This window comes from Dermacentor albipictus, chromosome 4, assembly GCF_038994185.2.
Source record: "Dermacentor albipictus isolate Rhodes 1998 colony chromosome 4, USDA_Dalb.pri_finalv2, whole genome shotgun sequence".
Taxonomy (NCBI): domain Eukaryota; kingdom Metazoa; phylum Arthropoda; class Arachnida; order Ixodida; family Ixodidae; genus Dermacentor; species Dermacentor albipictus.
This window is the reverse complement of record NC_091824.1, coordinates 74284971-74312875: the sequence shown is the minus strand read 5'-3', so window position 1 is coordinate 74312875 and position 27905 is coordinate 74284971. Positions and strand designations below refer to the sequence as shown.

Here is a 27905-nt window from a genome sequence, read left to right as displayed (position 1 = left end):
CAGTTAGTCATACCTACTAAGTATAGGGAGGACCTTTTGAGTCTTTGTCATGGAAATGGGTGGTCCGGCCACCTAGGCATAAACAAATCAAAGGAAAGATTGCTTATGGAATACTACTGGCCTGGCTGTTTCAAAGATGTAGAAAACTTTGTAAGATCATGCGACGCCTGCCAGCGTTCTGGTAAACCAGGAGAGACTTGGAAAGCTCCACTGAAGGTAGTGCCCTTAATAACAGAGCCTTTCAGACGACTTGTAATAGACACGGTAGGGCCTCTTCCAAAAACAAAATCAGGCTACAGGTACTTGTTTACCATGCTGTGTCCGGCCACCAAGTTTCCAGAAGCAATCCCTTTGAAAGAGCTCAGCTCCACCGAAGTAGTAGACGCGCTTTTGACAGTGTTTGCACGAGTTGGGTTTCCAGCTGAAATTCAGGCAGATCAAGGGTCAGTATTCACGAGCGCACTGACTTCCACATTCTTGCAAAAGTGCGGGGTAAAGTTAATACACAGTTCTGTCTATCACCCTCAGTCAAACAGTGTAGAGAGGTGGCATTCGGGGCTTAAGCGAGTTTTGCGTGCGCTCTGTTACGAGCACAAGGAGGACTGGGAGAACTGTCTGCCGGCAACTTTGTTTGCTTTGCGAACGGTTCCCCATGAAGCGACAGGGTTCTCACCAGCAGAACTAGTGTATGGGAGGACACTCCGTTCTCCACTGAGAATGTTAAGAGAGATGTGGGAAGAAAGAGGGGAGATCCCGACAGTGGCTGAATACGTGCTAAATTTACTGGAACGGCTAAGCGCAAACCAAGAACTAGTCGGAAAGAACACGGCAATAGCTCAAAAGAACGCCAAAGTCTATTACGACAAGAATGCGAGGCTTCGTACGTTTGAAGCCGGCTTAACGATGAAAGCGGAAAAGTGTAGGTTTGGTTGTTCACAGGTTACTTATCTGGGCCATGTTGTCGGTCAGGACATCAGACGGCCGGCTGAGCTGAAAATAGCGACGATTGGAGATTTTTCTCAGCCGCGCACGAAAACAGACCTTCGTTCATTTTTGGGACTTGTGGGGTACTATCAACGGTACATTCCGAATTACTCGCAATTGGCAAGTCCATTAACAGACGCCCTCCGAAAGGGAGCACCGAGTAACGTACACTGGGATAAGGACAAAGAGAACGCTTTCCAAAGTTTGAAAACGCTATTGGTTTCTCGCCCTGTGCTTCGCGCGCCAGACTACACAAAGGAATTCATAGTTCAATGCGACGCAAGCGACAGAGGTATGGGCGTGGTACTTAGTCAGGTCGGCGACGATAACGAGGAGCATCCTATCCTCTACGCCAGCCGTAAACTAAATGTAAGAGAGGAAGCCTACAGCGCTTCAGAGAAGGAATGCGCTTGTTTGGTTTGGGCCGCCCAGAAGTTGTCGTGTTACTTGTACGGAGCGAAGTTCATCTTCGAGACCGACCACTGTCCTCTGACGTGGCTCAGTCAAATGTCACACAAAAACGGCCGCTTGCTCCGGTGGAGCCTCACTCTCCAAGAGTACAACTTCTCCGTTAGATATAAGAAGGGAAAGTTGCATAGCAATGCGGATGGTTTGAGCAGGCTAATTTGAATTCTGCGTTTGAGGGTCCCGCCTAAATTTAAGGGTTACTAGTGTTAACTTTTATTAAGCGAAGAAGATCCCCTCTCATTTAGCAGGATTCCCTCCATTATTTGCTGAATGTGTCAGCAGGAATTTGCTTCAGAAATTGGCATAGCGAAATGCAGCATTTTTTGTTTGCTTCTGCACTTATGTTGTTGTTTTTTTTGAAGCCTAGCGAGTCTAAAGTGAGAGCCAATGCACGTCATCTCGGCGCAGAGCCGTGTTGTGGGGTTCATTTTGCAGTTGCCTGTCCTTGTTGAATGTTTTGGGGCGGTGACATCAATGCACAAGTGGTCGCTGCGAGCCAAGACATCAATCCCCCCCCCCCTGACCAACAGCCGTTCTCTTCCTGCCTAGCGGTTGTCAGCGCTAGACAGTCGAGACTTTTCGGGCCATGGAGGCGCTGTCAAGAATGGCGAGTTGCGCAACAAGATTGCCACCTTGCCACCCGATTACGACAAGGGGTGCAAGACGCGCACCTCTCCCTCTCCGTCGCCGCAGCTGGGAGGCGTTCAAAGAAGCGGCCTTTGCGCTGGAATCCGCCGCCTTCCTCCAGCCCCTTCGACATTGTGACGGGACGAGTTCGGTGCGTGGACAATGATTCCAGAGTTCCCCAACGCGGAGCTGATTTGACACGCCTGGACAAGCCGCCGTGGGGACGACGTATTTTTGTGCTTCTCACGGTTCGGAGTGGTACGGAACAACGAGCGACGCTCGATCGGCAACGATAGTTTCCCGGAACGGCACCCCGCGCGGTTGCCTCTGTGTACAGAGCGCGGTTGCCTTTGTGTACGTAAACTGATCTTCAGAGCAGCTGCGAGTTGGTGATGTGTAAACGAACAGTCGCCGCGTCGTAGGAACGGCGGATCGAGTGTATAAAAACTGTGGTTGTGCGAATGCTGAGGACACACTTCTCTTGAGCAGTCATGTTAGACTGGTTCACTTCTCTCATGCAGTCCTGTTGGACTAATACTCTTTTTCTCAAGCAGTCATGTTAGACTGAGTTAATTTCTGTAAATAAACCCTTTTCCTCGTTCTCGATGAGAAGCAGTTCTTCACTTCATCAACGATCTCAGCGTAAATAAGTTGGACGACGGCATGGGCCAGCTACCTTCGAATTCATGCCGTACTCCAATCTTGGCAAAGGACCACGGACGATGGGATTGAGCCCCCAATCCTGACACGCCGCAGAAAGACCCAACGAGAAATTTCGAGTAAGTTCCAAATTTCGCAGGCGCGTCGCAGTTCTTAGCGGGTAAATCATAGCCCCGAGAAGAGGATAAGTACATGCCTCAATATCTGAAATAAAACAATGATAAAAATAATCTTGAGCTTTGCGAATGCAAACACTAGTTTGGCTGTAATAGTAGCTAGGCCAGTTCAAAGGGTTCATTGAAATGGTGCTTCTTAGCACAGACATTGGCTAGGGGCTGCTCAGTGCGTATCACTTTTCTCCTCACATATTTCAGTAATGACTAATCTGGAGGTTCACTACCGTTACTGGAACCTGTGCGTTTATCTCGGTTACGGCTGCCGCATTTCGGTGACGGCGAAATGAGAAAACCCCCGTGTATTCAGATTTACGTGCACATTAAAGAATCCCTGCTGGACAAAATTATTCCGGGGTGCCCCCACTACGGCGTGCCTCATAATGAAATCGTTGTTTTGGCACGTATACCACATAATTAATTTTTTAGGGACCTCCCCATTGTGAAATAGGGCTATGCATGCGGGCCACGAGCCGGAAGCTGCTTAAAATAAGATTTATTTTCCAGCTGTTGTCTCCATGCATCGTCCTATTCTGTTGCCTATTTTTAGATGCAAGAAAACATTTGATATCCGACGCACGTATTATTAAAGTAGTTGTATTTGTTACGGCTACTGTAAAACGACTATCGTATTGTAACATCCCCTGTATTTCTTGAAGGTCATATGTGAGGTTGCTAGAATAACCAGTACAATGAAGCTTGCTCTCTGAAAAAAAGCTTGCACTCCCTAGGACGTATCTAGTGTCCAAACAAATAACTGTAAAGAATATTACCTCCTTTGGGGCGTATATTGTCGCTGAACAATAACTGCCGTCTGCCTTGCGCGCGTTACTTTTCTTGAAAGCTTTGCGCTCGCTACTTTCCCGCCAGGAATGCTTTCTCATGCTGACAACGCATTTTCCGTTGGTCATTTTGAAGTAGCGGGCGCGCAGCGTCGAACGAACAAAAGGCATTCAGGAGAAGTGATTATTGTTTAAGTAGAAAATACGCTCCAATAGGTGCAAACTTTTTTTATAGTATGAATTAAGATATATCTTGGTAGGAGATGTAGAAACATTGTGGAGAAACCCTATGGGTCCAATAGGACTTCAAAATTAATGCTCCGAGAACATTTTCGTTGATTATGCTAAGCAAGTGACATTACCTTGGAAAATGGAGCACCAACAATAACCTAATTTTTTTATTGCCATGTCAGCTGATTGGAAACATTTTCTTCTTAAGGCAGTAAACTACCGAAATTGTAACGCATTCAACCCACGTGATTGCGTGCTAGTCAGTAAAGGGATATCCAGCATGCGCAAATTACTGTTTAAATGCGAGATATTATATGACTTTAATAATCAACAAAGTTCACGCTGTAATAAAATAAAATATAATAACCTACGCACCGCTACCACAATATTAAGAGTACGGTTTACAGCCACAGCAAGAGTATAAGTTCTAACGCCCAGCGTTACAAAATATTAAAAACAGAAATACACAAATCATGCAAGGGTCAAATTGAGTGCCGGATATGCGCTAGCAGTACTCTGTCTTTTTTTTTTATCAAGGGCAGCGCTTTCAATTCGAACGCCGCTGGCGTAGGCATTTCAGATGCTGCCGTCGACGTTCCCATCTTGGGTGTCGTTGGTCGCATTTAAAGAGTTCAAGGGCGTCAAGGTTGAGAACGGTGGCGCCGTCTGTCCAGGCATGTTCGGCTCTATCGCGTAGAAGGTGATCACGGCAGCCAAGGTGATGGCGACGACCGCTAAGACGAAGATGAGCGTCAGGCTCGTGCCGTACTCCGTAGCCTGCGTTGGCCGAGAGAGAGAGAGAGAGACAGAGACGAACTCGTCATATATCGGGGATGTGCGAAGACGCCCTCCTGTGCTTGCCGACATTGCTCCTAAGTATACAAAAGCTCGGCGTACCGCGACGTCCGCACTGAGGGAAGCCAGCGTCCTGGCGGAAACACGAGCATGGCCAAGATAGAAGCTTGGTCAGCGCATGTCGTATTCCAAACAGCTGATAGTTGGAACATGCAGCGGTTTGGGGCCAACCCATTTTTTAGGCTATGTGGTTCCGTAAGACACAAAACGACTGGCCGAAATCGCAATTGTAGCTGTTTCGCCGGCGGGCTTCCCCGCCACATTCAACTTGTCTCCCACATCTACGGAAAAATGCTCAACTACAAGGCCACCTACGGTGAAAAGCGTAGAGAATCTTTGGTAGGACCCCATGTTGAGGTAGATAGAGTATTGATAAGTTTGTGCCAAACAAACGTGAATTTGTTCGTAGACAAACGCCGTGAATGATGCGTGGAATAATCCACTTAAAGCGAAAGATAAAAAGGTTAAAGAAACAGCGCTTGCATTTAGGCAACTTAAAGGATTGAAAAGAAGGTCTTGCACGCGCAGTAAACTCTTAGAACATTATTTTAATACAGTGCTGCCAAATTTCATTGTAGAGGAACCAAAAAAGTTTTGGAATTTTATAAGCGAAAAAAAAAAGAAACCGGTGTCACAAATTTTGGTTGATGGTTCTGTGGTTACCGATCACGGGGATATTGTGCACCACTTCAATTACTACTTTCACAGTGTGTTTTCTAAATCCGGTGCTTGTCCATCCAATGACGCAGTGTTTCACCCCTGTGATGTAAATTTTATTTCATACCCTGGCGTAGTTTCTATGTTACTAAATTTAAAAAACGAAATCATCATGTGGCCCCGACAACCTTCCTAACGTAATTCTTGAGAGATATGCTGAATCTGTTGCAAAGTTTCTAGTTATTATACTTCGTATTTCATTACTTCATGAACAATTACCGAGTGACTGGAAGATAGCCAGGGCTGTACCAATACACAAGAAAGTTGACCGCGCATTATAACAAAATGACCGTCCAATATCACTTACATCATCATGTTGTAAACTAATCGAACATATTATTTCCAACAAGATTAATGAATTTTTAGATGCACACGCAGTCCTCTCTAATTTCCAGCACGGGTTGAGAAAAGGATACTGAACAATTACACAACTAGTGACAGTAATACATTCACTCGCTTGACGTCTTGATAAGAACGGTCGGACTGATGCAATATTTCTCGACTTCAGTAAAGCTTTCAATAAAGTTCCCCATGACAAACTAATATTAAACCTCAGACGCACTGGCCTCCAGGAAATTTTATTCATATATATATATAAAACTATTTAACCAATCGCTACCCATTTGTAGTAGTTAATGAGCGACAATCAGGTTGCCTTCCGGTTGGCCCTGGCCTGCCCCAAGGAAGTGTGCTGAGGCCATTATTGTTTTTATTACATATTAATGACATGAACTTGATCATTACATATTAATGACACTGAACTTGATCCGAATGGCCAAATCAGGTTGTTTGTGGATGATTGTGCGTTTTTTCACGGAATGCCTTCAATTAACGACCAAATACATCTTAACTCCTCTCTTGCTAAGATTTTTGAACGATGTGAAACGTGCGACATAAAACATAGCAGTGATAAGACCACTGTTCTTCGCTACTCTCGCAAAAAAGCTCCGCTATCTTTTAACTACAGGCTAGGTTCGTCACGTTTGCTGGAAGAGGCTAAATATAAGTATTTGGGTGTCACACTTACTAATACTTAATCATAGAATGTAAACATAGATAACATCTGCTCTTTCGCATTCCGTAAGCCATACTTTTTAAGACATAAGCTTAGAAATTCTCCCCCTAGCGCAATATTACTTGCATACAGTTCACTAATTAGACCGAAACTTGAATATGCATTCGTTGTCTGGGACCCGTTTAATAAACACAATATCACCCGCCTAGAAAAGGTACAGAGAAAAGCTGTAAAGTTTATTTACGGTATAGTTTCACCGTATGACTCACCCTCTGAATTAATGCAGATTAATGGTATCCAATGTATTGAACAACGAAGGAAAAATTTACGTTTGCAATTTATTTTCTTGCCTTGGAATCAAGATCTAGCTATTAACCCTTCTCCATATAATTCGCTTTAAACATCGAGGCATAAACGCCACCATCATCCTAATTCCATGACGCCGTATTTTGCGCGAACAGATTTATTCAAATTTTGATTTTTTCCTCGCACTGTAACTAACTGGAATGATTCTTTATTGCCTTTCGCCACGCTTTGATGTTTTTAACTTTGTTATTATTGTTTTGTTGACATTTAACCCACCCTACTTGGATCCGTACAAGGTTTGCAGTATTGAATAAATAAATAAAGAAATAAATCGCCATCAGCAACTCGGGCACGCATCTGTTTTTGGCCATTTGCGTCTCAAATTCGCGGTTCTCATCTTTACCCTTCAACAAACAGTCATGTTTCTTAAGGCACTGGGATTTGAAATGCGTGCACTCGACCACAAAAGTTTAGGGATCGTTGTACATGAGAAACCATTGAAAATCCGAGATGGTTGTGACTATTGCGACAATACAACTATAGAACAGCATGTTTCTTTTTTACATATAAAAGTGCGGGCAAGGAATACTTAATATCGTACAGGCTGCGTTCCCCGGCTGTGAAAATATTTAGCTTTTCCTCGGATTCAATGGCCGGTAAACATTTATGTTTACTGTGCATATGTCACTATAACCTCGCGCTGTCATTGCCTTGTTACTAGATGGTGCGGCGCAAAAAAGACGAAGATACCAAGTCACTTAAAATGAGGACATATGAAATGTACCGCTTGTGGTGTTCATATTATGTCCTCGTAAATTTTTCGTGCCATAACATCTAGAGAAAATATCTTTCAATTAGCGCAACGTTGGTCATCGTTTTTAAAGAATATGACATACGAAAATAGTAAAGCACCCATAGTAGACACAAAGATAGTAGTTGTATAATGGTCTGGTAAGGGAAAGTTCGGTATAAAAACAAATTAGTTGCTAAAAATGCACGTAATAGGCAACGAAAGAATTTCTTCATTGTGCCCTGTGCCACGCTCAGCAGCATTTGCGTTCTCGCTACAATAACGGACATGTTTGCGCTCACTCTTACAGAAATAGTGGATCCCGGAAATTCAATTGATGCGACCTTCGCCTGTGCTTATGTTACACCGAGACCTCTCGCGAACGTTGAGACCGTGTCCTGGGGGCCTAGCTGCCCCCCTTCCAACTTCATTTCGTCTTTCTATGTTTTGACGAGCTCGCCCTTGAGGCTATACCACACCTAATATGTAATGGAATGTGTGTAACAACATTTCGAACGTACTCAGGAATCCGGCACATTTTCTTTCGTTAGCTCGTCTCAGCAAACGCGAAGTTAAGTCATTGCTGCAAGGTTCCACTAGGATACAGTGAGGTATGATGTGGCAGCTGCGCCCAGTCAGTGAACTAAGCAGTGAAGCGTCGATAGGAATGCATATACCGGTTTCAGCTACGACGAAACAAATCACCTTCTTTTTATGATGGCACAATACTTACCGAGAGTATCAAAGCCGCTGCCTACACGTATAAGGACATTTTGAGAAACGTAGGGGTGGTGCTCGCTCAAATGCGCGACCGCTCCTGAAACTGCTGCTCTTAACCGATCCACAGGTACTTCGAATGCGCTATGTGTTGAAAACCTGTCGAACCAACAAAATTACACAGACGGTGTGGCTGACGCTATGCCAGTGACAAATATTTTGGGCATTTCTTTTTATGTGGCTCTTCTTACGTGTTTTCCTGTTCATGGCTGTACGTGGGTAGCGCAAAGGCCACAAAAGGACGTGAACAAGAGGAGGACAACTGCTTCCTTCTAACTGAAGATTTATTGGCAGGTATGCAAAAATTATACATGTGTACACAGTGATATCAAAACCCTGCGCGAATAAAACACTGAAATACGATGCAGTCACAATCCTTTGCTGCCTGCTTGCGGGAATAGCAGTACAACGTCAGGTAGGGCCACCGATGGCTTACTGACGCATGCATTCTTTTCCCCAGCAAGTTGTGCAGCTTCGCTAACTTGCGTCTCTGGTCGTCCCTATACTTGCAAATTACGGCACTCTGTTCAAAGGAATGGGTGGCGCTTATGAACACCTTCCACTAAGTCTTCAATTGGAATTCAGTGTTTGTTGTCTCGTTCTCGTCTTTGTATCGCCTTCGTGCTGTTCTCGCACAAATATGAATTACAAGCTCTAGCCCCGCCAACAGTTTGCTAAGTACTTGAGCATGTCACATTTTCTCATACACATGCATGCTTTTGTGTATGCGTGCCCGCACGCATACATTCACGCACGCACACATATGCGAACACATGCACACTTAATAAACATTACACATATAAGCTGAAGAGCAAAATGAAAACAATCCAACTGGGCAAAAGGATCCAATCCAGCGTCCACTGCGAGCCATCCAAGCGTGTTATCGCAGAACAACGCCAGCTGCTCCAAATGCACTGAAGAAAATTGCGTAGCGATGCCTCTGCCTGCATCTTGCCCGGCTCCTTTATGTGCCGGCCGCTATTCTATGCGCTTCTGCGTCAGTTCTCGTTATATCCCGAAAAGAACCACTTCCTGTGCCGACGACTAATGTACGTTGGAAAGATTGCCTTCTACTTTCGATATTTTTCGCCGTAATGTGAGTTGTGGGAGGGAGCTTCATTGGTAATTTGAGGCAGAAAAAATAGGATAAATGTTCTTACACTTGACGTAAATGGTCGCATAGTAGCGAACGAAGGTAATAACAAAGTTGCGGGCGACAAATCCCACTTCACCAGCCGCGAAAGTGCAATGCAATGACATACTAATTACCGTTTCTTTACCTCTGCTGTCTTGCTCACGAAGATATGCTAATTTACCTAAAGATAAGTGTCTAGCTCAGCACAGTATTATTATCTGCTCTTTTTGGCGCCCTTCCTCTACTGGGAATCGGGCGGGATCGCTTTGCTAGTTGACAGCTAGACGAAAACTTGAATAGAAATCTCAAATAAAGGTGTTGCGATGTCACACAAGTAACAGATTTCATTTTGCAAGCGGAATCATGATGTTGTCGATCGTATATTAATGAGCACGACGTATAAATTGCAGATATGATTTAGTTGGTCACGTCTAATATTTGAAGTCAGATTCAGTCCACCAAACTCTATTCGAGTCAAACTATGCAAAACAGTTCTGTTATTTATTTTTATTTATGGATTAATATTTTCTACCCAAACCCTTGCACACCTCCACATTTTCTGATTGCAGGGCTAGCTTCTGTTCCTTTTGACGCAACAAGTTCGTACGCCGACTCATTCAGCTTGTTTGCGGCGCCCAAGCTTTAAGTGGATTTCACCCCGAAACAGGCTGGAACATCGACAGCCCACGTTTGACACCAAAAAAGTGCTGCGTCGCTGATCATACCAGCAGTAGCAAGCGCCCGCGAAGTGGCAAAATAGGCCGAGGCTTTAAAGCAACGCTCGGTCATATTGGAGGCTCATATTCACTTGACCCTAATTTCAGATTTTCCAATAGGAAAGGAGGCGGCAAACCAACCTGCTCGACTTGCTTGGGCTGCTTCACTGGACCCTCGTCGGCATCATCCGGGTCGTCATCGTAGTCGCGGGCAGGAGGAACGTGAGCAGGAACAACGGGAGCGGCGCCAACGGGAACCAGGGCACCACCCACATGAACGGCCAAAGGAGCCGGTTTTTCGGCTATCTTATCCTCCTGTGGGCTGGCGGCCATCACTGACGTCTGTTGAGGCGACTTCCTCTCTCCTTCGCGTTTTGGGTGGTCGGTCTGTCGTCTTCTACTTCTTCCCGAACTCAACAGCAGTTGTAGGCAGGTTCTGCGTGACACGCTTCCGATACTCAAGCAAAGTGTAAACGACAAGCAATTGAGAGAAAACCCGAGGGTCTAATAAAGAAATGCAGAACAAGAATGTTAACATGGCCAAACCCAGTAGTAACATCCACATTACACATCGGCAATGAAGAATTTGCAAAGAATGAGATGGTTACCATAGACGAGCAATTACAACGTGAACTCACACCACATATGGGTTGATATTCTAAGTCCTAATGTATTTCAGATAACATTCACCAACGTCATTGCAAAACCGCTTGCTCCATCGCCGTTCGCTCGTCATGTATCAAAACTTACATTTTGGCAAGTTGGTGCCATCATCATCATCGTCATCATCATCATCATTGTCGTCACCCGCCTGGCTACGCCCACTGCCGGGCAAAGGCACCCCCCCCCCCCTCCATACTTCTCCGCCTACGCCGGTTATGTGCTAATTGTGGCCATGTTGTCCCTCAATCTCATCCGCCCATTTACCTTTCTGCCGCCCCCTGCTACGCTTCGCTTCCCTTGGAATCCAGTCCGTAACCCTTAATGACCATCGGTTATCTGCCCTCCTCATTACATGCCCTGCCCATGTCCATTTCTTTTTCCTGATTTCAACTCAGATGTAACTAACTCGAGTTTGTTCCCTCACCCAATCTGCTCTCTTCTTATCCCCCTTAACGTTACACCCATCATTCTTCTTTCCATAGCTCGTTGCGTCGTCCACAATTTAAGTAGAACCCTTTTTGTAAACCTCCAGGTTTCTGCCGCGTGGGTGAGTTCTGGTAAGACACAGCTGTTACACACTTTTCTCTTGAGGGATAATGCCAACCTGCTGTTCAGGATCTCAGAATGCCTGCCAATGCACCCCGGCCCATTCTTATTGGTGTAGTTGGTGTAGCGTCATATTAAATAACACAGAACACGCACACGGGCTTGAATGAAAGAAGCAACGGACAAAGAGAGCCGCTTATCCGTAGTGGGTAAGCGCCATTGCTCAGGAACAAGGTAAAGAAGTACTACATCAAGACTTCAAAGACAGTTATTACGATGATGATCATCAATTACGGTGCATATCTGCGACCCTGAAAATACCAAACATGCGGCGGCAGGATCAAGCATAAAATCAGCAAATTATTTTGCCCTACTTCTTTTCCGCCCAATAGTTCTTTTGAGGTACACATTAAAGAGTTTAGGTTTTTTTTACAACGTATTAATACAAGATTAATCCATCTCACAATTTTCGTACCCATCGGCTCAATACTTAAGTGCATAGGAGGACTATTGATGACGTTTATCTTTGTGTGGAAGGAAGAACTCGTTCATATAAATGCGCTAAAAATAGCTATAGTCATTTAAACTTCCTTTCCGTCCTGGCGAGGCGACCTTTCTAATACTCCGCTAAAGTGTAGAGCATGGCGAAGAAGAAGAGGGACAGCCAGTGCTGCCATCGCGAGACGATTCCGCGGAATGAGATCGAAGGACGAGACAACAGAGAAAATGCATCCTGATTACGAGGCGGCCTCAAGACCTGCAAAGAGCTGCAGCTCAAAGGAATCGTCCTACTCTTTTCATCAGAAGTGGAGCCCCTGCTCGGCACAGGACGCGCTCGAACCACGTACGTTACCGAACAAGAAGGTTTTCTCGGATGCCGACACGCTGCCCAAGCTGGACGGAATGCCGGCGCACTCGCACTCTTTTAACGAGGCCGACATGATGCATCGCGTCGAGACTTGCTTGAATAGGCGACAGCCTCTCTTCGAAGCAGCCTACCCCACCGATGCAATGGGCAATCGCATCTTCTCGAGTCGCCCACCCTCGTCGCTGTCCGCGAAGGAGGTTCTTCGCCACAATATGCGCAACGGTGAGAGACGGTCCAGCGTTCCCGTGGACGAACAACGCCGCCGAGGAGCGGATTCCGATTTAAACAGCGCAGTCCGAACACCTCAGCAACACATTAGTATTGGAGACGCCTCCGTCCCGCCCGATGAGCGATCTTCCTCTCCACTCCTGCATCGAAGTGCAGTGTTCAAGAATGTCAATGCGCCTCTAGCATGTCTTGAAAGCTCATCTAAAAGAGGCCCGGGGAGGCTATCTCGCGCGCTTCTTCAGGTGGACTCGGTGTCGGTGCAGTACGGAAACCACCTGACTGCAAGCGCTGGCATATTCAGGCGTCTCTTCAGTTGTTACAAGCCACTTGAAAGCACGAGAAAAGCGCGATATCTTGGCGCCAAGAGGAGCGGCAGCAGCATCGGTGGTCCCCAAGCGTCACCGTTCGCTCGTCCGCATAAGAGTTTGCGGCTGTTGCTGACCGTTGCTTTCCTGTTGACCACATTTGTTCTGGCTTTAGGACTGTTCGCCAGCAAGCACGTGGACAGCGTTTCCCGACGGAACAAGGACATAGGTGTGAAGCATGGGCAGTCTGAAGAACACGTCGCGTACAATATGACAGGCGACGACTTTAGTCGTGGTGGGAAACCGGGAATCACCTTCATGGCAAAGGGCGCTCGCAGGCGAAGTGTGGTTTTCGGAGACGTGTTGCTTTCTTCCGTTACAGCCACTTCTAATGGATGGCGTGTAGGGAACCGGACGGAGGCAGGCGCCATGTAATTACGTTGTCAGTAAATGCTCAAGACTGCTGGTAGCATGCGTTAGATTACGCATATAGCACCGATCTGCACTATACCTAACATTTACACTGAGGAATCTAGTCAGATCTGTCATGTAGACTTCTGAGGCATTGTACATAAAACGTATATTCCTGTGGCTTTGATCACATATTGCTTTATAAGAGGTGTTCAAGGCCCTGCAATTTTTATTCCTTCCCGCCTAGTTTGAGCCAATGCAAAAGCTTTATGTGTGCAAGAATCTGTGGTGTTTAATGTTTAAGGTACTTGGATTGCAGATGATCTGGCCGGGACATTGGGCGGTTGAACTTGGAGTAAGGATTCGCGTGCACAGCCTGCACACGATACGGAGCACAGCTTAGCAGATTTTCATTTCAAATACATAAAAAGGAAATGAAGTTTTTGAGAACTTTGCGGCCAGTCGGGATGCAAGAAAGTCACTATCTTCACGAACCTGAAGATAGAGGAGATAATATAATAGGGAAACTGCAGAGAGGCTGGCATGAGCTATTCTGCTGTGGTCGGATATCCTGCTCAGATCAAGAAGGCAAATGAACAAAACCAAAAAAAGCTGAGGAAAGAAGATTGATGAAAGGAAAATAATGAAAGTGTATTTACAATAACTGCCTAACAGGGTAGTTTGAGTCCCGAATCCAGTCCTGGGCTCTGCAAGTAACTCATAAAAGTTTTCGTAGCCGTTTCTGTTGCCGTGAGGTCGTAGAAAGCAGACAAAATAGACTGCTTGCCTTCCCATGCATGCCAACGAAAAAAAAAATCGATGTGTCCCATTGTGCCACGCAATGTGGTAATTTTTCGGGCAGGCCTCGTGTCACAACCAGCAATTCTAACTTTCTTTAAGGACGTACCGTTGCCCCCTATCGAACCATTAATTTAATTCTTAGTTACATATATATGGTGCGCCGGTATATCATCTCTGCTACATCTATGGTTAGCTGCAGTCTGTCGGCCTCATTTTTTCGTCTCCCGCTGGGAATTCTCCACTGAACGAGAGGGCCTTTGGAGATACCACCTCGAGCGCTTGGGCTGATTACGTAGTTTATTGTCCTACGTAAACTCAGCCAGGATGACGTGAAGTGCGGACATCGCGGCTAGGCTACAGCAATGAAAACGTTTGGTAAGCCATTTATAATTACATCAGCGAAACAATAACATTACCCTGTTTACATTTCCCTAATTTCATCATTATCTACTATATTTACATAATTTATTATTCCGTATTCAAATTTTGCGATTCAAATGCGGAAAAACGTCCTTTCAAGAAAAATGAATTAAAAACCACCGAGATACATTTTATCGCACTCCGCTTTCCCATAATAACCTTCTAACTTCCTAATTCCTTTTCACGAGATGCACTGGTGTAGAAGAAGCCTTAAACGTACTTGCCTATTTGTCGTACTTCTTTCTGCATGCACATTTCGTCATTCTTGCTTGCTTGCTTCCTTATTGCATTATGGCGCGTATTAACTACGGGGGATTGCCCAAGAAGCCGGCGGTTAAACGGCAGGAAGTTAAAAAAAAATTAAATAGAAAATATATGTCAGGGTACAGCTGAAATTGTAGAATGAATTAAAGTAGGCCAGCCAATGTTGGATGCACTGTTTTATCCCTTAGAGGAATCAATGTTTTTTAAATATTCTTTGACAGTATAAACCGGTGCGCATGCACATTATTCTGAACATTTTGTTCTCTCGTAGTATAACTACTGTAATAAATCAGTTGCGTGTGTGGCGCCCGTGGTGAGCAGCCTTGTATTTGTGTGTTTTGTCATCGCTAGAGTGGCTTCACTAAGTTTGACAAGAGCTTCCTTCAGCACATATTCCAAGTCTGAGCTTGGGACCTGCATAAGTTTTTATACCAGCATTTTAATTGTTTCTATAGCAAGGTGCGACTGAACGTACGCACAGTAGGGTAGGTTGGGGACACATCGGATAAAAACGGCAAAAGTGAAATTGTTCCCGGAAATTACCTCGGCCTGATCATTCGAAATGCTGCAGCGCTCGGAGGTCATTGTAGCAGCGGCTCACTAAAAATCAGTGCAATTTGCGTTTCATGTGGTGGCTGTGAGAGGACGAGACCGTATTTCGCGATAAGGTTCCAATAACGTCGCCACATTTTTTCCCTTCCTTCTCGCATTGACGGCTAACTGAAGGAAGTGCGCAAAGAATACGGATATGATTGCAGACTAGGATAAAGCTTTTTGCCGCTTCCGGTTTGCTTCGCCAGGCAGGGAATTTTCTTTTTTTAGAATGGTGTCGATGTAAGGTTTCTGGTGATTCCCATGAAGTATGTTAAACCTTAGTGCCTCCAAGTCAGACATCACAAAAATATCTAGTTCAGCGAGGCAAGTTAATCTAGAGCACAGCGAAGTGCGGGGGTAAGTGTCACGGAATTTCAGGGAAAATGGAAGGGAAGGCCTTCCATCTTCCTTGGAGCAAAAGCAAGGTACTTCGGTTTTCACCTGCCCGACGGATGAAAAGAAAAGCCCCCCGCGCATGTGGGTTGAATCGAACGGCTGGAATTTCCGGTTTTCCTGGTCAGAAAGAGAGAGAGAGTAAACGTTTATTGTAACAGAGACTGTTTGGTTATGGTGGGTGGAGCCCCTCCTCCAGGGCCCCACTGGTTACCGCGGCTCGCCGGGCCTGGTCAAGGGTCGCCAGTTGGCTTCCCAATTCCACTTCCGCGAGTCGCGCCTCCCACGACCAGTTATGTAGAGTGTTGTCTAGCAGCGGCGAGGTGGCAGCCGCCGGACGTGACGCGCACTGGAATGTTATGTGTTCCAATGTCGGTGTTCCTTTGCACCACGGGCATGTGTTTCTGTATTTGTCTGGGTACATTTTGTGTAGCCTGTATAAATGTGGGAAAGTGTTTGTTTGCAGGCGGCGCCAGTCCCGTGCTTGCCTCCTGTCTAGGCCTGGGTGAGGAAGGGCTTTGGTTCGCCTACTTAGCCGTTGTAACTCGAGGATTTCTCTTGGCGCACCGGGTGTCGAGGTGTTCTCCCGGGCGGTGTGGCCCGCGGCTCGGCCTGTCATGCCTCGAGCCAAGCGGTCCGCCCGTTCGTTCCCCGCTATCCCTGTGTGCGCCGGGCACCAGGTCACGCAATGATCCATGGTGAGGTTCGTTCCTAGGATGCGGAAGACGCAGCCCGGTAAAGCCCCCCCAAGGAAGAGGCGGCAGGCGTCCTGCGAGTCTGTCAGCACGTAGGCCGATTGGCCCTTAGCTTCCGCGGCGCGTATAGCAAGGGCTATGGCCACAGCTTCGGCCGTTGCAACCGATTTCGTGTGTATAGATGCTGCTACGGTTGTTCGTCCTTGGCTAGTCACGACTGCTGCAAATGTATTGAGGGTGCCTGTATTCTTGTGATACGAACTCGCGTCTGTAAAGTAAGTATCCGGGTCGCTTCGCCGCCTTAGTAAGGTGGCTGCCCACGCCCGTCTTCGTGCCGCATGATGGACTGGGTGCATGTGACGGGGGATCGGCGCCACGTGGATCCGCTCTCGAATTTCAGATGGCAGTAGGATTGTTTCATCGCCACAATATTGTGGTGTCAGTGGATAGTTAAGTCTTTGTAAAACCGAGCGCCCCTGAGGTGTCGTGTTTAGCCGTTCACGCTGCGCCATTAGAGTGGCCGCTGCATATTCCTCGAAAGTGTTCGTCATTCCTAATTCGTTCAGTCGGATCGTGCTTGTGCTTTCAGGCAGGCCGAGTGCTGCTTTACAGGCAATTCTTATGAGCTTATCCGCATGTTCGATGTCGTGACGCCGCGTGGTTTGGAAAGGCAGGGCGTACGTTAGACGACTAATGACGAAGGCATTTACTAGTTGCATGGTGTCTGCTTCGGTCATGCCTTCTCGGCTGCGTGCAACTCTGCTAATAAGCCCAGTTACGCTCCGAACAGTGCGTCTGAGATTGGAGAGCGCTATGCTAACGCTGCCCGTTTCTTGAATGCACATTCCCAGTACGCGCAGGTGGGATGCCGTCTTGATGGGCTCTCCCTCTAAGGTGAGCTGCAGATCCGGAGCCCTGGTCGCTTGGGTATGTCTAGGTCTAATATGAATATACTCCGATTTCGCTGGAGCACACCTCATGCCTGCTCGCCTCATATAGTTTTCAATGGTGTTGATGGCCTGTTGAAGCGTGTCTTGTCGGTTTCCGTAGGACCCTTTGCAGGCCCAGAGTGTAATGTCGTCTGCATATATGGCGCAGCCAAGGTCCCGGTTCTTCTGTAAGTCCAGGGCCATTCTACGTAAGCCGACGTTTCCTGGTCAGAAAAGCAACCCTTATCTTACCCATCCTAGCCCCCGCTCCCATTCTATCGGCATAAGAAAACAGATCGAGGCGGAATCTTAGTTTGAAGGCGAGTGGTAGTGGCAGCAGTAAGATTCACTTAGCCGTTTGCTAATTCCTGCGGTTAGAAGCGAACCCTGGCATAAAAGGGAAAAGTGAGGGAACTAGTATAGGGACAGCAATAGCACATTTAAAGATTACATCGGGAAATCAATATAGCCTTTCTCTTGCTCTCACTCCTGTTCGAAGATACCGCTATGGCGGGAGTCACTGTAGAATTACTTGGAGGTGTTATAAAATGCGACCAAAGTTTAAAAGAAAACATCGAAGTCGAAGTGCCTATGGGGTTGTCTTGTTCCGAAAAGGTGAGCACATACTGACTATAAACATATTACATGTTTTTTTTACGAACTAATTATTATTATTATTTGTTTTGAACACATATACACATATACACAGTTAACAGAAAAGGGAAAGTGAGGAGAAGGCTGGCAACTGCCACCGGAAGGGGCACAACACCTGCCTACTCTTCTGAAGGGATGTGACAGCAAGACAGAAATGGAAGATAGGAAGGAAGGGAAGAAAAATGAAAGAGGAAAGGTAGAGCAATAGGACAAATCTAAAGACTAAAGTAGAACACTGCAACAGAAGAAATCTAAAGACTAAAGTTGAACTCTGCAGCTGGAATTAAAGTGACGCCGCGTCGAACAGCCTCCACAATTATCAACCACATCCATGGTTAGTTCGCTATGCGGCTAATTGTGTTCTCCACAATGAGACGCCAAGTACAGCTGCACGTAATCACCGTTTAACCGGTAGTCGGTTCACAATACACACTACAAGGTGTTTGAAACGGCCACCTCCCATCTTCGAAGGAAGAAGCGTTAGGGCACAGTACTGATCACACACGGTAGGGCCGGTCACTGAAGGTCACGCTACTACAGACACAAACTATTAAATGCGGAGCATTTTTTTGCCTCGTCACAGGTTTCTTGTAAGGTCAGAGCATGGCCACTGATGTGGACATAGTGCGAATTAAGGCGGCCCGATTGGCCGGTACTAGACATAGGGCAAACAAACACCTGATATAGTGCGAAATAATGCGGAACGCGGCGGCACGTGATAAAAATGAACGCAGACGTAAGCTTAAACACCAGGCTGCTGTCGTTGTCATGCTCTTGTTGTCATTCTGTCGCGGTCATTTCATTGCCGTCATGACACTGTGATCAATCTTTCGTTGCCAAGTCATCGTTACTTTCCGGCAGTTCTTGCTCTGTTCCTGTCACTGCAATGTCATGTCATCATTACGCCGTCTTTAGGCCATCGTAATCATGCTGTCGCCTGCAATGCATCGTCCTGATGCCATTCTCGGTATCGCGTCACCGTCACAAAGTCGCCGGTCAAACGACCGTCGCAGTCGTTTCGTTGTCATTTTGCTGCAGCAATTGCACAGGTCGTCCACCCATTGCCATCATACCTTTGTTGCCCCGCCGTCATAACGGTGCCACCTTCGTCGTCTATTTGTCGGCAATTGCATCGTCCACGCCCTGTCATCGTCATACAGTCGTCGCCATCCTATAGTCGTTGTGCAGGCGTCTTCATTCCATCTCTGTAACTTCCTTCATTGCACCACCATCGCCATGCTTTCGTGTTATACCCTCGGCACAAATCCTGCACCGGCATCACGCCGTCGTTGTGCCTTCACCGTCATATCGGCATTGTTATATATGCCATCGTCGTCCCTGCAGTGTCGCCATTTCATGGTCCCCATGCAGCCGTCCTTACACCATCATCGTCATAAGATGGTCGTAACGCCACCGTACTCACACTATCGTCGTCATGCGAACGTCGTCACTCGAATGTCGTTATCTCATGGTCACCATTTAGTCGTCGTTAAACCGTCGGCCTCATAGAAACGTCGCAACTACGGCAAGCGTGCTCATCTCGTGTTCGTCACGCTTCCTAGTCACGTGAAAACTGCCTCGTTCTTGGCCGTTCTATGCCGCTACAAGCGACGGAATCGCTTTCTTTCAGACTTTTCCAAAAGCAGCGGCGAAAAATCGAACCCCAGTGAACCACTGCGTAATCAGTTTCTTCGAGGGAGTGTTAGGCATCACCTTACACCCTACGACCCAGGTGCCCACTAGGTGACGTTTTGATATCATCGATCTCGTGGTCACCAGAGGGTCAATCTAGCCACTTGTAAGTACTTTTCGTACATAAGTACGTATAGGCTGCTACTATATCTAATGGGTAGCATCTACGGGGCTGAAAGCATTAAAGAACGCACTCAAGAATAGCTCAGGTCCAACTCCGATGCTGCCTATTCAAAGAAGTTTCAAACACAGAATTACATTTCTAAGATAACCTCTGGGCCAGTTTTAAAGAAAGGTGTTCTATTTGAGAGAGAAAGTCAAATTCTAGTGGCTGTGTGAAAATAAAAATTGATGTACTGCCAGAATTATTTTGCGACAATTGCTAAAAATCAATAAGCTTAAAAAAAATAGAAGCATCAACTTTGTATATTCGTAACTGTTCACCGAAAACAGATATCGCGGATCTGTAAACTGAATCCATGAGAACATCCAAAGCGAACAAACTTGATGTATTAGTTCTTATCTTAAATGAAGCTGTTACAACGTTTACAAGGGTTTTGCGAAAGCCCTACTTTCATCTAAGTGACCTATTTAGAAGCTATGTATTACACAACAATTTTGTCCGCTTTCATGCATCATTACATGATATTTAAAGTACTGTGATGTCGTGTTTCATTGCTGAGTTACAGGGTTGCAAGCTTCATAGTTGTGCTTTGCGAAAGTTTGCCAATTTTAGCAACTTTATAAAAGATGGACAGTTGCAATGACAAAACCGCTTTTTGAAGTCACCAGATTATATCTTTACCTTTTAAACGCAACATAATTCATGAAAATTGGTGCAGTGGTAATTGAGGAAAACACTGCTCTTTTCCCGTTCATTTAAACAGGAGCCCCCAAGCTACAGTTTCATCTTCAGAAATACGTTTATCCACATTCTTGCTTCATTTATACATTCCAGAAATGCTTTTCATGACATGAATAATCATGAAAGATGGTTTCGCCTCAATTTCAACGGTTGCGAAGTCTTCAGACAACGGATCGCATGTCTCGCGTAAGGCTTGATGGCATGACCGCTTCAGTTAATAAGGCAGTTCAATTTCTACAGCGAATAATTTAGTTACTGCAATCAGTCTTTTCAAAACGTCTGCAACTGAGGTAAACGCGTTCTCGAAAAAATCGTTAATCGCAAATTTTCCGTGCTTTCAGAAAACGTTAAAATAATTTCTGATACACACTACATGCGGTCATGCGGCTGGAGCTGAAATGCAAAATAAATAAATCATTTGCTTTAAACGATTGATGGTTTTGCTTAATATTCCATAACTTAACAGCTGCCCAACAAAACAGAGATGCTAATAGCATCATGAAGCCAACAGACAATGAAACCAAGGGAAGCATATAGGTAATTAGCTTAGTTGAAATAGAAATTTGGAAAATAATGAGGGAAAAGGAAAATGATAGTGGATGAAAAGTTATCTTGTCGCCGGTGGGAGACTAATCCACAACATCCGCATTAGGTGTTACACTACCGATTGGGCTGCGGCTATGTCGCCGTTGCATATCCACCGTGGTCCAGTTATCGTTTCACCCACTTTCAGCGTCTCTTTTCCTCGTCATTTTATACATTTCTATTTCTACTGAGGTATTTACCACTGTGCTTTCCATGGCTTCATTGGCTGTTGGCTTTATATGGTGGCGATTAACAAAAATCTAGACCTTTTGTTTCCGTTCTCGTTCATTAATAGCATTGTGTGCATTCAATAAATACCTTCTTTTGCCATTGGTCTCCATAGTTACGTTTTGCCCTTAACTTGAGAAGAAAGAAAGTATGCGATGTCTGATGCTGGATGCCTGAGGTCTGTAATTTTCTGATTTTCATGCTCTATTCGATAAGGAAAAAAGTCGATTAGAACAATTTTGGCTTTTTGGAGTGCTGAAGTTAAGGCTTGGAATAATAACTGATGACGACGGCGATGATGATATTTGGAGCTTATTGGCGCAAGGGCCTGATGTGACCGAATAGCGCTAAGACTACAATAGGCTGTGATTGGTAAATGAATAATGAATATCGAGACATGGATGAAACATGGCTATATAGAAGCCAAAAAATATTCGTTGAAAAGTGTGTAAATATATTTGAAATAAAACTAATTAATGATACATAACATAATCTGCGAAGAAACGATGTACTACGAAGATGTGATATACAAAAATACGTCGTAGAAGTAGCATAACTGCCTCAACAGGGCTCTTAACCCATTAGGGACCGGTTTCTTTATTTTCTTGCTATCTTGAAATAAATGTCATATCTTAACTAACATTTATACTAATAATTCACATGCAACAAATTATTACTCTTGCCTAATTAGTTTTTGAAATACAGCCCGTGACCATATGGTCACACTGGGCCCTTACGCTACAGCAAAATACGCGAAGTTAAAAACATTCATTTCAAGCCATTAAACATCACAAAAAACATCTATAGCGAATAGTCGAGCACTTATTTAGTGTGAGATGGTTTAAATCTTGCAATATACATGCCGACATCATACTTTGTGAATTGTGTGTGCACCGCGCTGTTGCAATTATGTCATGCACACCTCCCCCTCTTGCCATTAGGTATCGGTGAAACAAAGTGGGCCACTTGGTCACACCGCGTACCAGTCAGGGCATCACCAGTCTTTGGTATTCTGCGTTGACCAGGTCCTCTAGGCTTATTGTCCCATCGTATCAGGTAGCTTTGTGCAATTTGCCTACGGAATCCCACCTGCGTGACGTTGAACCCTGTGCTACGAATTAGCGCCCAAGCGTTGCTGATAGATGCATCACAAAGTGAAGTGAAAATCGGCCACCACCACTTTTTGCCACGGATTGCAATCCTATAGGTGCCTGCATTTGCATCCATTTGGGCCGTGCCTCCTATATTTCTTGTACTTAGCAACAGTGTTTGGATGGGCCACCTTGATTCGCTTCTTCTTAACATATGAGTAGTTGCCCTATCGAGTACGGCGTTGTAAAAAAGATCGAACAACTCAACAGGTGAAAAGCCCCTGTAAGCAGCAAAGTTTGGGTCGGGAAATAAGCCAAGGCTTGTCTGGAGATCACCTTTCGTCCACTTAGAAGCAGTGGATAATTTTGCCGGAATGGCCAGATCAAATACAGAAGAAGAAACCTCTGATATTCTGTCACCTCGCTCGCTGGGGTCGTCATCGTCCGAGTTGCATCCACCAATGCGGCGTCCGTCAGAGAAAACAGTTTCAGCGCCGGCTAATAGAATGTCAATGAGCCCTGCTTAAAATGTCAATGAGCCCACCTGAGTCTTCATCGGCCGAGTTTTCACCCGAATAGGGGCTAGCCTGTGGCGGCTTGATATAAATCACTGACACGTCGTCATGTTCCTCTATGACTGCTTCGCTATTTCTTCCAACATCAACCTATTCAGACAATAAAATAAGAAATAACCGCTGCGAGAACGCGCCAACAGCCGTGCAAGAGATGAGAATGCAGTTAAAAATAAATAAAAAGTTAAGTAGCCTAAAGGCCCAGCGTGACCATATGTCAACGCGCAAGATAACACGCTCGTTCATGGATAAATCAAACATTAATCCTTCACAACTGCCCATCGAAGGTCACATATTCAACGAACAATATGGAGGTAAGGATATCTGACTATTGCTTAAAGAAGTAGTGAAAAAAAAAAAAACACGCTTACCCCTTGGAGCAATGCATGGCAACGCTTTTCCCAGAGCAGCACTTATTCCCTCCTTTGCGAGGGGCTCCCACAAAACGACTGACAGCTGCTGCCACTTCGTATCCATAAAGGGAACTCTAATCTGTCGAACGGCACGTCAAAGGCGATTTTGGTGCAGTTTTGTTAATCGTAATTAATTGAAATCCACTGTGCAGACTACGGTGACCATATGGTCACGCTGGTCTTTAATGGGTTAAGCACAAGGGCCTGGAGGCATACGCCATAGAGGTCGCTTCAATCGCAGCATCAGACTCTGGATGCGCTAAGAATCTCGTGGGCTTGTAACGCGCTATAAATCGACATCTCATAAAAAGTTGAAAACTGATTTATGGTCAAAAATTGTTTTTCCTCCAAGAAACAAAACCGAGCAAGGGGAATGTGGCGTCGCTCTTCCAGTGGAAAGTGCTTTTATCGTTCAGCCTCATCTTCCCGACATTCCACCAAGACGTGGAGAATGGTCTGCCTCTCCCCACACCTACGACAGAGGGGAAGTTCCCCACCAATCAGCAGGCAATAATGAATACGGTATGCGTGTCCTCTTCTCAGTCGACAGAACATGACATCATTTTGTCATGCATTTGTTTGCGAATAACTGGTGTAATAGAACAAGTTGCTTTATTCCTTCACTGTACTATAGTCGATTTGTAACATCAATGTCATGCGGGACCCCTACGAATACTTTTTGTTGGGCTACAGTTGTTGATGCATAGTTGTTAGGAGACTGCACCAGTGTCTGTCTGCTTTGTCTGTGTCAGTGTTATTTTGCGCCGCTCTCTTAGTAGAACATGAATTTCAGTGAAAGTATGGTTTCGCTGACTTGCTCCTGAATATGTTTTCGCCTTGCGCATTTTACGTGCGACGTCATAGTTCTAACATGGTACTAGCAACATCTGCATTTCTAAGAATTATATTAAAAAGGTCGCAAAAAAGACGGAGATAAAACACGGAATAGCACAAGCACTCCCAGACCGGTCCATCTGCCTTACTTAGCACGCTTTTATTTCTTCCGTACAATGAACCAAGTCGCACAAAAAACACGTATTGTAGAACTTCACTCCTTCATCACCCTGACAAGTGAATCAAAATTTTGTTTATTCTGAAGGCGAAAAAACTATCGATTCATAGGCTCGTAACGTCCGCCTGGTTAAGTAGGAGCGTTTGTTTTTTACGTCCGTGCGAGTGTACAAGAAATTTGCCACGTGCGCACATTCCTGTTGAGATGCGCAAGAGCTTCTGAACTGTAATAGACAGTTTTAGTTTAGCGTCCGCAACTATAGCGTACGCTATACGTTGCGTACGCTAAGCAGCGCACATTTTCTACAATTTTAGTTGGCCGGCGATATCTTCGGATCTCATAGGCCATATGCCGTCGTTGCGGCTATCTCGCGCCTTTAGCGACAGGTGGCGCTGACATCTCGACTGTTTCTTTCGTTAGGCTTCGACTCGTTCGAAACGAGATGCGATCTCAAAAACACCACGAGGTTATCTATAATACTCTGTCGTCGAAGCGGCCTGAGGCTAAGCGAAAGCCGTTTACACAGTGATTTTCTACGAACGAAGTGCATTTTACAAAAGCAACGCCAAATTCAATTCGAAGCGGGCAGCCGGGACCGCCGCCATGTTTCTCGCAAGCTCCGCAAACCCCGCAAAAACGCTAACGCTAACTAGTTTGCGTTGCGTACGCCCGCTATGCCCGCTATACCCGCTATTCCGTTTAGCTTTCAGCGCATGCGCAGTGACGATCCGCTATTTTTTAGCGTACGCAATGGTATAGCGTACGCTATACTAAAACTGTCCAATGTTCAATGAATTTCACTCTGTAATGAACGAATATAACTGAAATCTGCAAGCCAATGTAACAATAACAACAGTACTGACATCTTAATACTGTTGGTAACAAGCGCATAACACTAATACAACCATAACACAATAAATATCGAGAATATAAAGGCCCAAATTGCGCAAGCGTGTAATTAAATTGTATGCGGGAGTTGGGCTGGCAGTCCGCTTCTAAATAACAGCGCTAGCTTCTTCAACGGCTCTGCCATCGGCCTTCCCATCTTGGCTGACGTTGGTTTCGGCCGCGCTTGAAGAGTTCGGAAACGCCGAGGTATTCGGGCTCATTCACACCGGCGACTGACAGTGGTCGCGCGACCAAGTTGGTCGCAAAGCGACCAGATGCAAATGGTCGCAAACGGTCGCCTTTCATGAAAAGCGACCATTTTGGGCCAGTCGCTCTCTGCGCGATTTTTCAGTCGTGCGACCGTGGTCGCAAAACTAATAAACCAATCAGCGGCGCACCGGAAGTGATCTTTCATGTGTGTACATCCGGCCTCCTCCCGCGTCGCGTTCCAATTCCGCGTAGATTCCGAGAGTTCTCGCTGAGAACGATTGCGACTTGTGGGTCGCGCTCAGCCGTGCTTGCCGGTGTGTACATCAGTCGCCTTCGGTCGCTTTTTGATCGCGAGTCGCAAATGGTCGCGCGACCTCCTCAAGTCGCCGGTGTGACTGAGCCCTTAGTGACCAATGGTGGTTTCGTCCCATCGTGCCTGCCGGGATGTATCTCATAGAAGGTGACCAAGGCCGCCAGGGTGATGATGACGACGGCCAAGCCGAAGATGAGCGTCAGGCTCGGGCTGTGCTCCGTTGCCTGCGTCACGGAGAAGAAATGGCTCGTCATGTCGGTATGTTGGACGCAACCCCATGTACTTGCTGGAATCGGTTTTGCTATATAGGGAGTCTCACCGTAGCGCGGCTTCCTTCTAACAAATTCTGGAGTTTCATGTTCAGTTTCCGAGCAGTTTGAACCACAGCCGGCAGAACCCCGCGAAACTATGTGGTCTGTTTATATATATAGGCGGATCAGTATGCTGATGTAGGCCAGAAATTCGAATACAGGGCTGCACGTCGAGGCTTCGGAGACTTCGGAGTTTTGCGGGAGATTTCCACGGGCCGTAAACGTTTGCGGTAGACCTTCACTTTCCGCATACGATGCATATACACCGCTACGTCATTGCAGTGAGAATCGGGGGTTCCCGACATCCCGCTATAAGGCAAGAAAAGCAGATATGGTGAATTAGACGAATTTGGATGTGTCGTGGGCCGCTTAGCAACACCCCTGCCTTAAATTCTTGTAAAACAGTTGGTAAATCGCAGACTGCATCAGTCCGTAAAAAAGAACGCGAGAATATTGCAGTGCTCGTGGTGCCTTCACTGTGCCCTGCACCTGGCGCTTCAGGCTTTCCGTTTTCAGCACAAAACGGCTTGTTGTTTCAGAGAACTCTTACCGCTACAGCAAGCTTCTGACGCCCTTAACAGGTGCCCTTTTTGGGTGCAGTTTCTATGTCAGTACACTTGCGTGCACATTCGTCCATCAACTGCACAATAAGTGGCGTAAATTGGATAAAGATGTTTCGAATGCACTCGCGCATAAAAAAAAAATCGACCAGCGAAGTGGCGCATATCCCATTACCGTGTAACAGCAAACCGGTCCCGCACGTCCGCTAGCTGCTTAGTCCGCAGCGCTCACGCCATCTCCCATCCGCCTACGCTGTTTTTTTTTTGTTGTTGGTACTTTACCACTTTACTGGCAACAATTGAAAAGTCAGCGAAAATAGGCCCGTCATGCTTCTGCACACGTGTAAAAGCAAACTATGCCGTGTGCGGACCCGCTTATGGTTCGATGCCGCTTCGTGTACATAAAGTAGTCACTGCTGTAGTGGTGTTCTGCGCACACACGAGGGAGAACCTACATGTAGCTCGCTCCGATGGCAGGCAGCGCTGCCGAGGGTTCGCTTTTTTTAATGAAGCGTATTTAGAATCGGCTCCGGGCATTCAATGCGTTAACGATACAAGACCACATGATTAGAGTAGAGCGGGCGTAAAGTGCACAAAAATTTGATAAGTGGTAACTATCTTACGAACACAAATATTTTTTTATTTCTCTGTTCTTGGCGTTAGTGAATATCCGCTTGCTACGCTGACTACTGAGTTCAATATCACATCACAGCTTATTTTTTTCTCGCTCTGGGGCATTTTGCTTGGCGTGGACTGGGAAAACCATCTTCTTCGCACACAAGTGACAAGGCAAGATAATAGCCAGTACAGCGTCATTAGTACTGCCCGACAACCAGATCCACGGACCTGATGGCCCATGGATCTGGTAGTGCTACTTTTGCATGCGCACTCCAACATATGCAACAACAGCGAAATGAACATGCGTAAACATACGCGCTGACAGTCCAATTGATGTGATTTTGGAGTGGTAGAGGACGCAGTGCTTGCAATCATTTTGCTATTACCAGTTGCAGTAGAGAAAATGGGCTTAATGCGATGGCAATTATAGCGCGACTGCAAATGAATTTCCACCGTCGGCATCGCTATGAGGTTCCTTATAAAGTTCAAGACCCGCCGTGGTTGCTCAGCGGCTATGGTGTTGGGCTGCCGAGCACGAGT

General features: G+C 45.9%; 1 protein-coding gene across 3 annotated transcripts in view; it reads right to left on the bottom strand.

Moving 5' to 3' along the window:
- Window positions 1–4226: 4226 nt before the first annotated feature.
- LOC139059140 (uncharacterized) overlaps window positions 4227–27905 on the bottom strand; it is a 293594-nt gene continuing 269915 nt past the window's right edge. For all 3 annotated transcript variants that reach the window (XM_070537113.1, XM_070537116.1, XM_070537115.1), the window contains exons 4-5: window positions 10378–10672; window positions 4227–4702 (exon numbers count right to left, since the gene is read on the bottom strand). In XM_070537113.1, coding sequence (XP_070393214.1) covers window positions 4502–4702; window positions 10378–10672 — 496 coding nt within the window. In that variant the 3' untranslated portion in view covers window positions 4227–4501. The remainder of the gene's footprint in view (window positions 4703–10377; window positions 10673–27905) is intronic.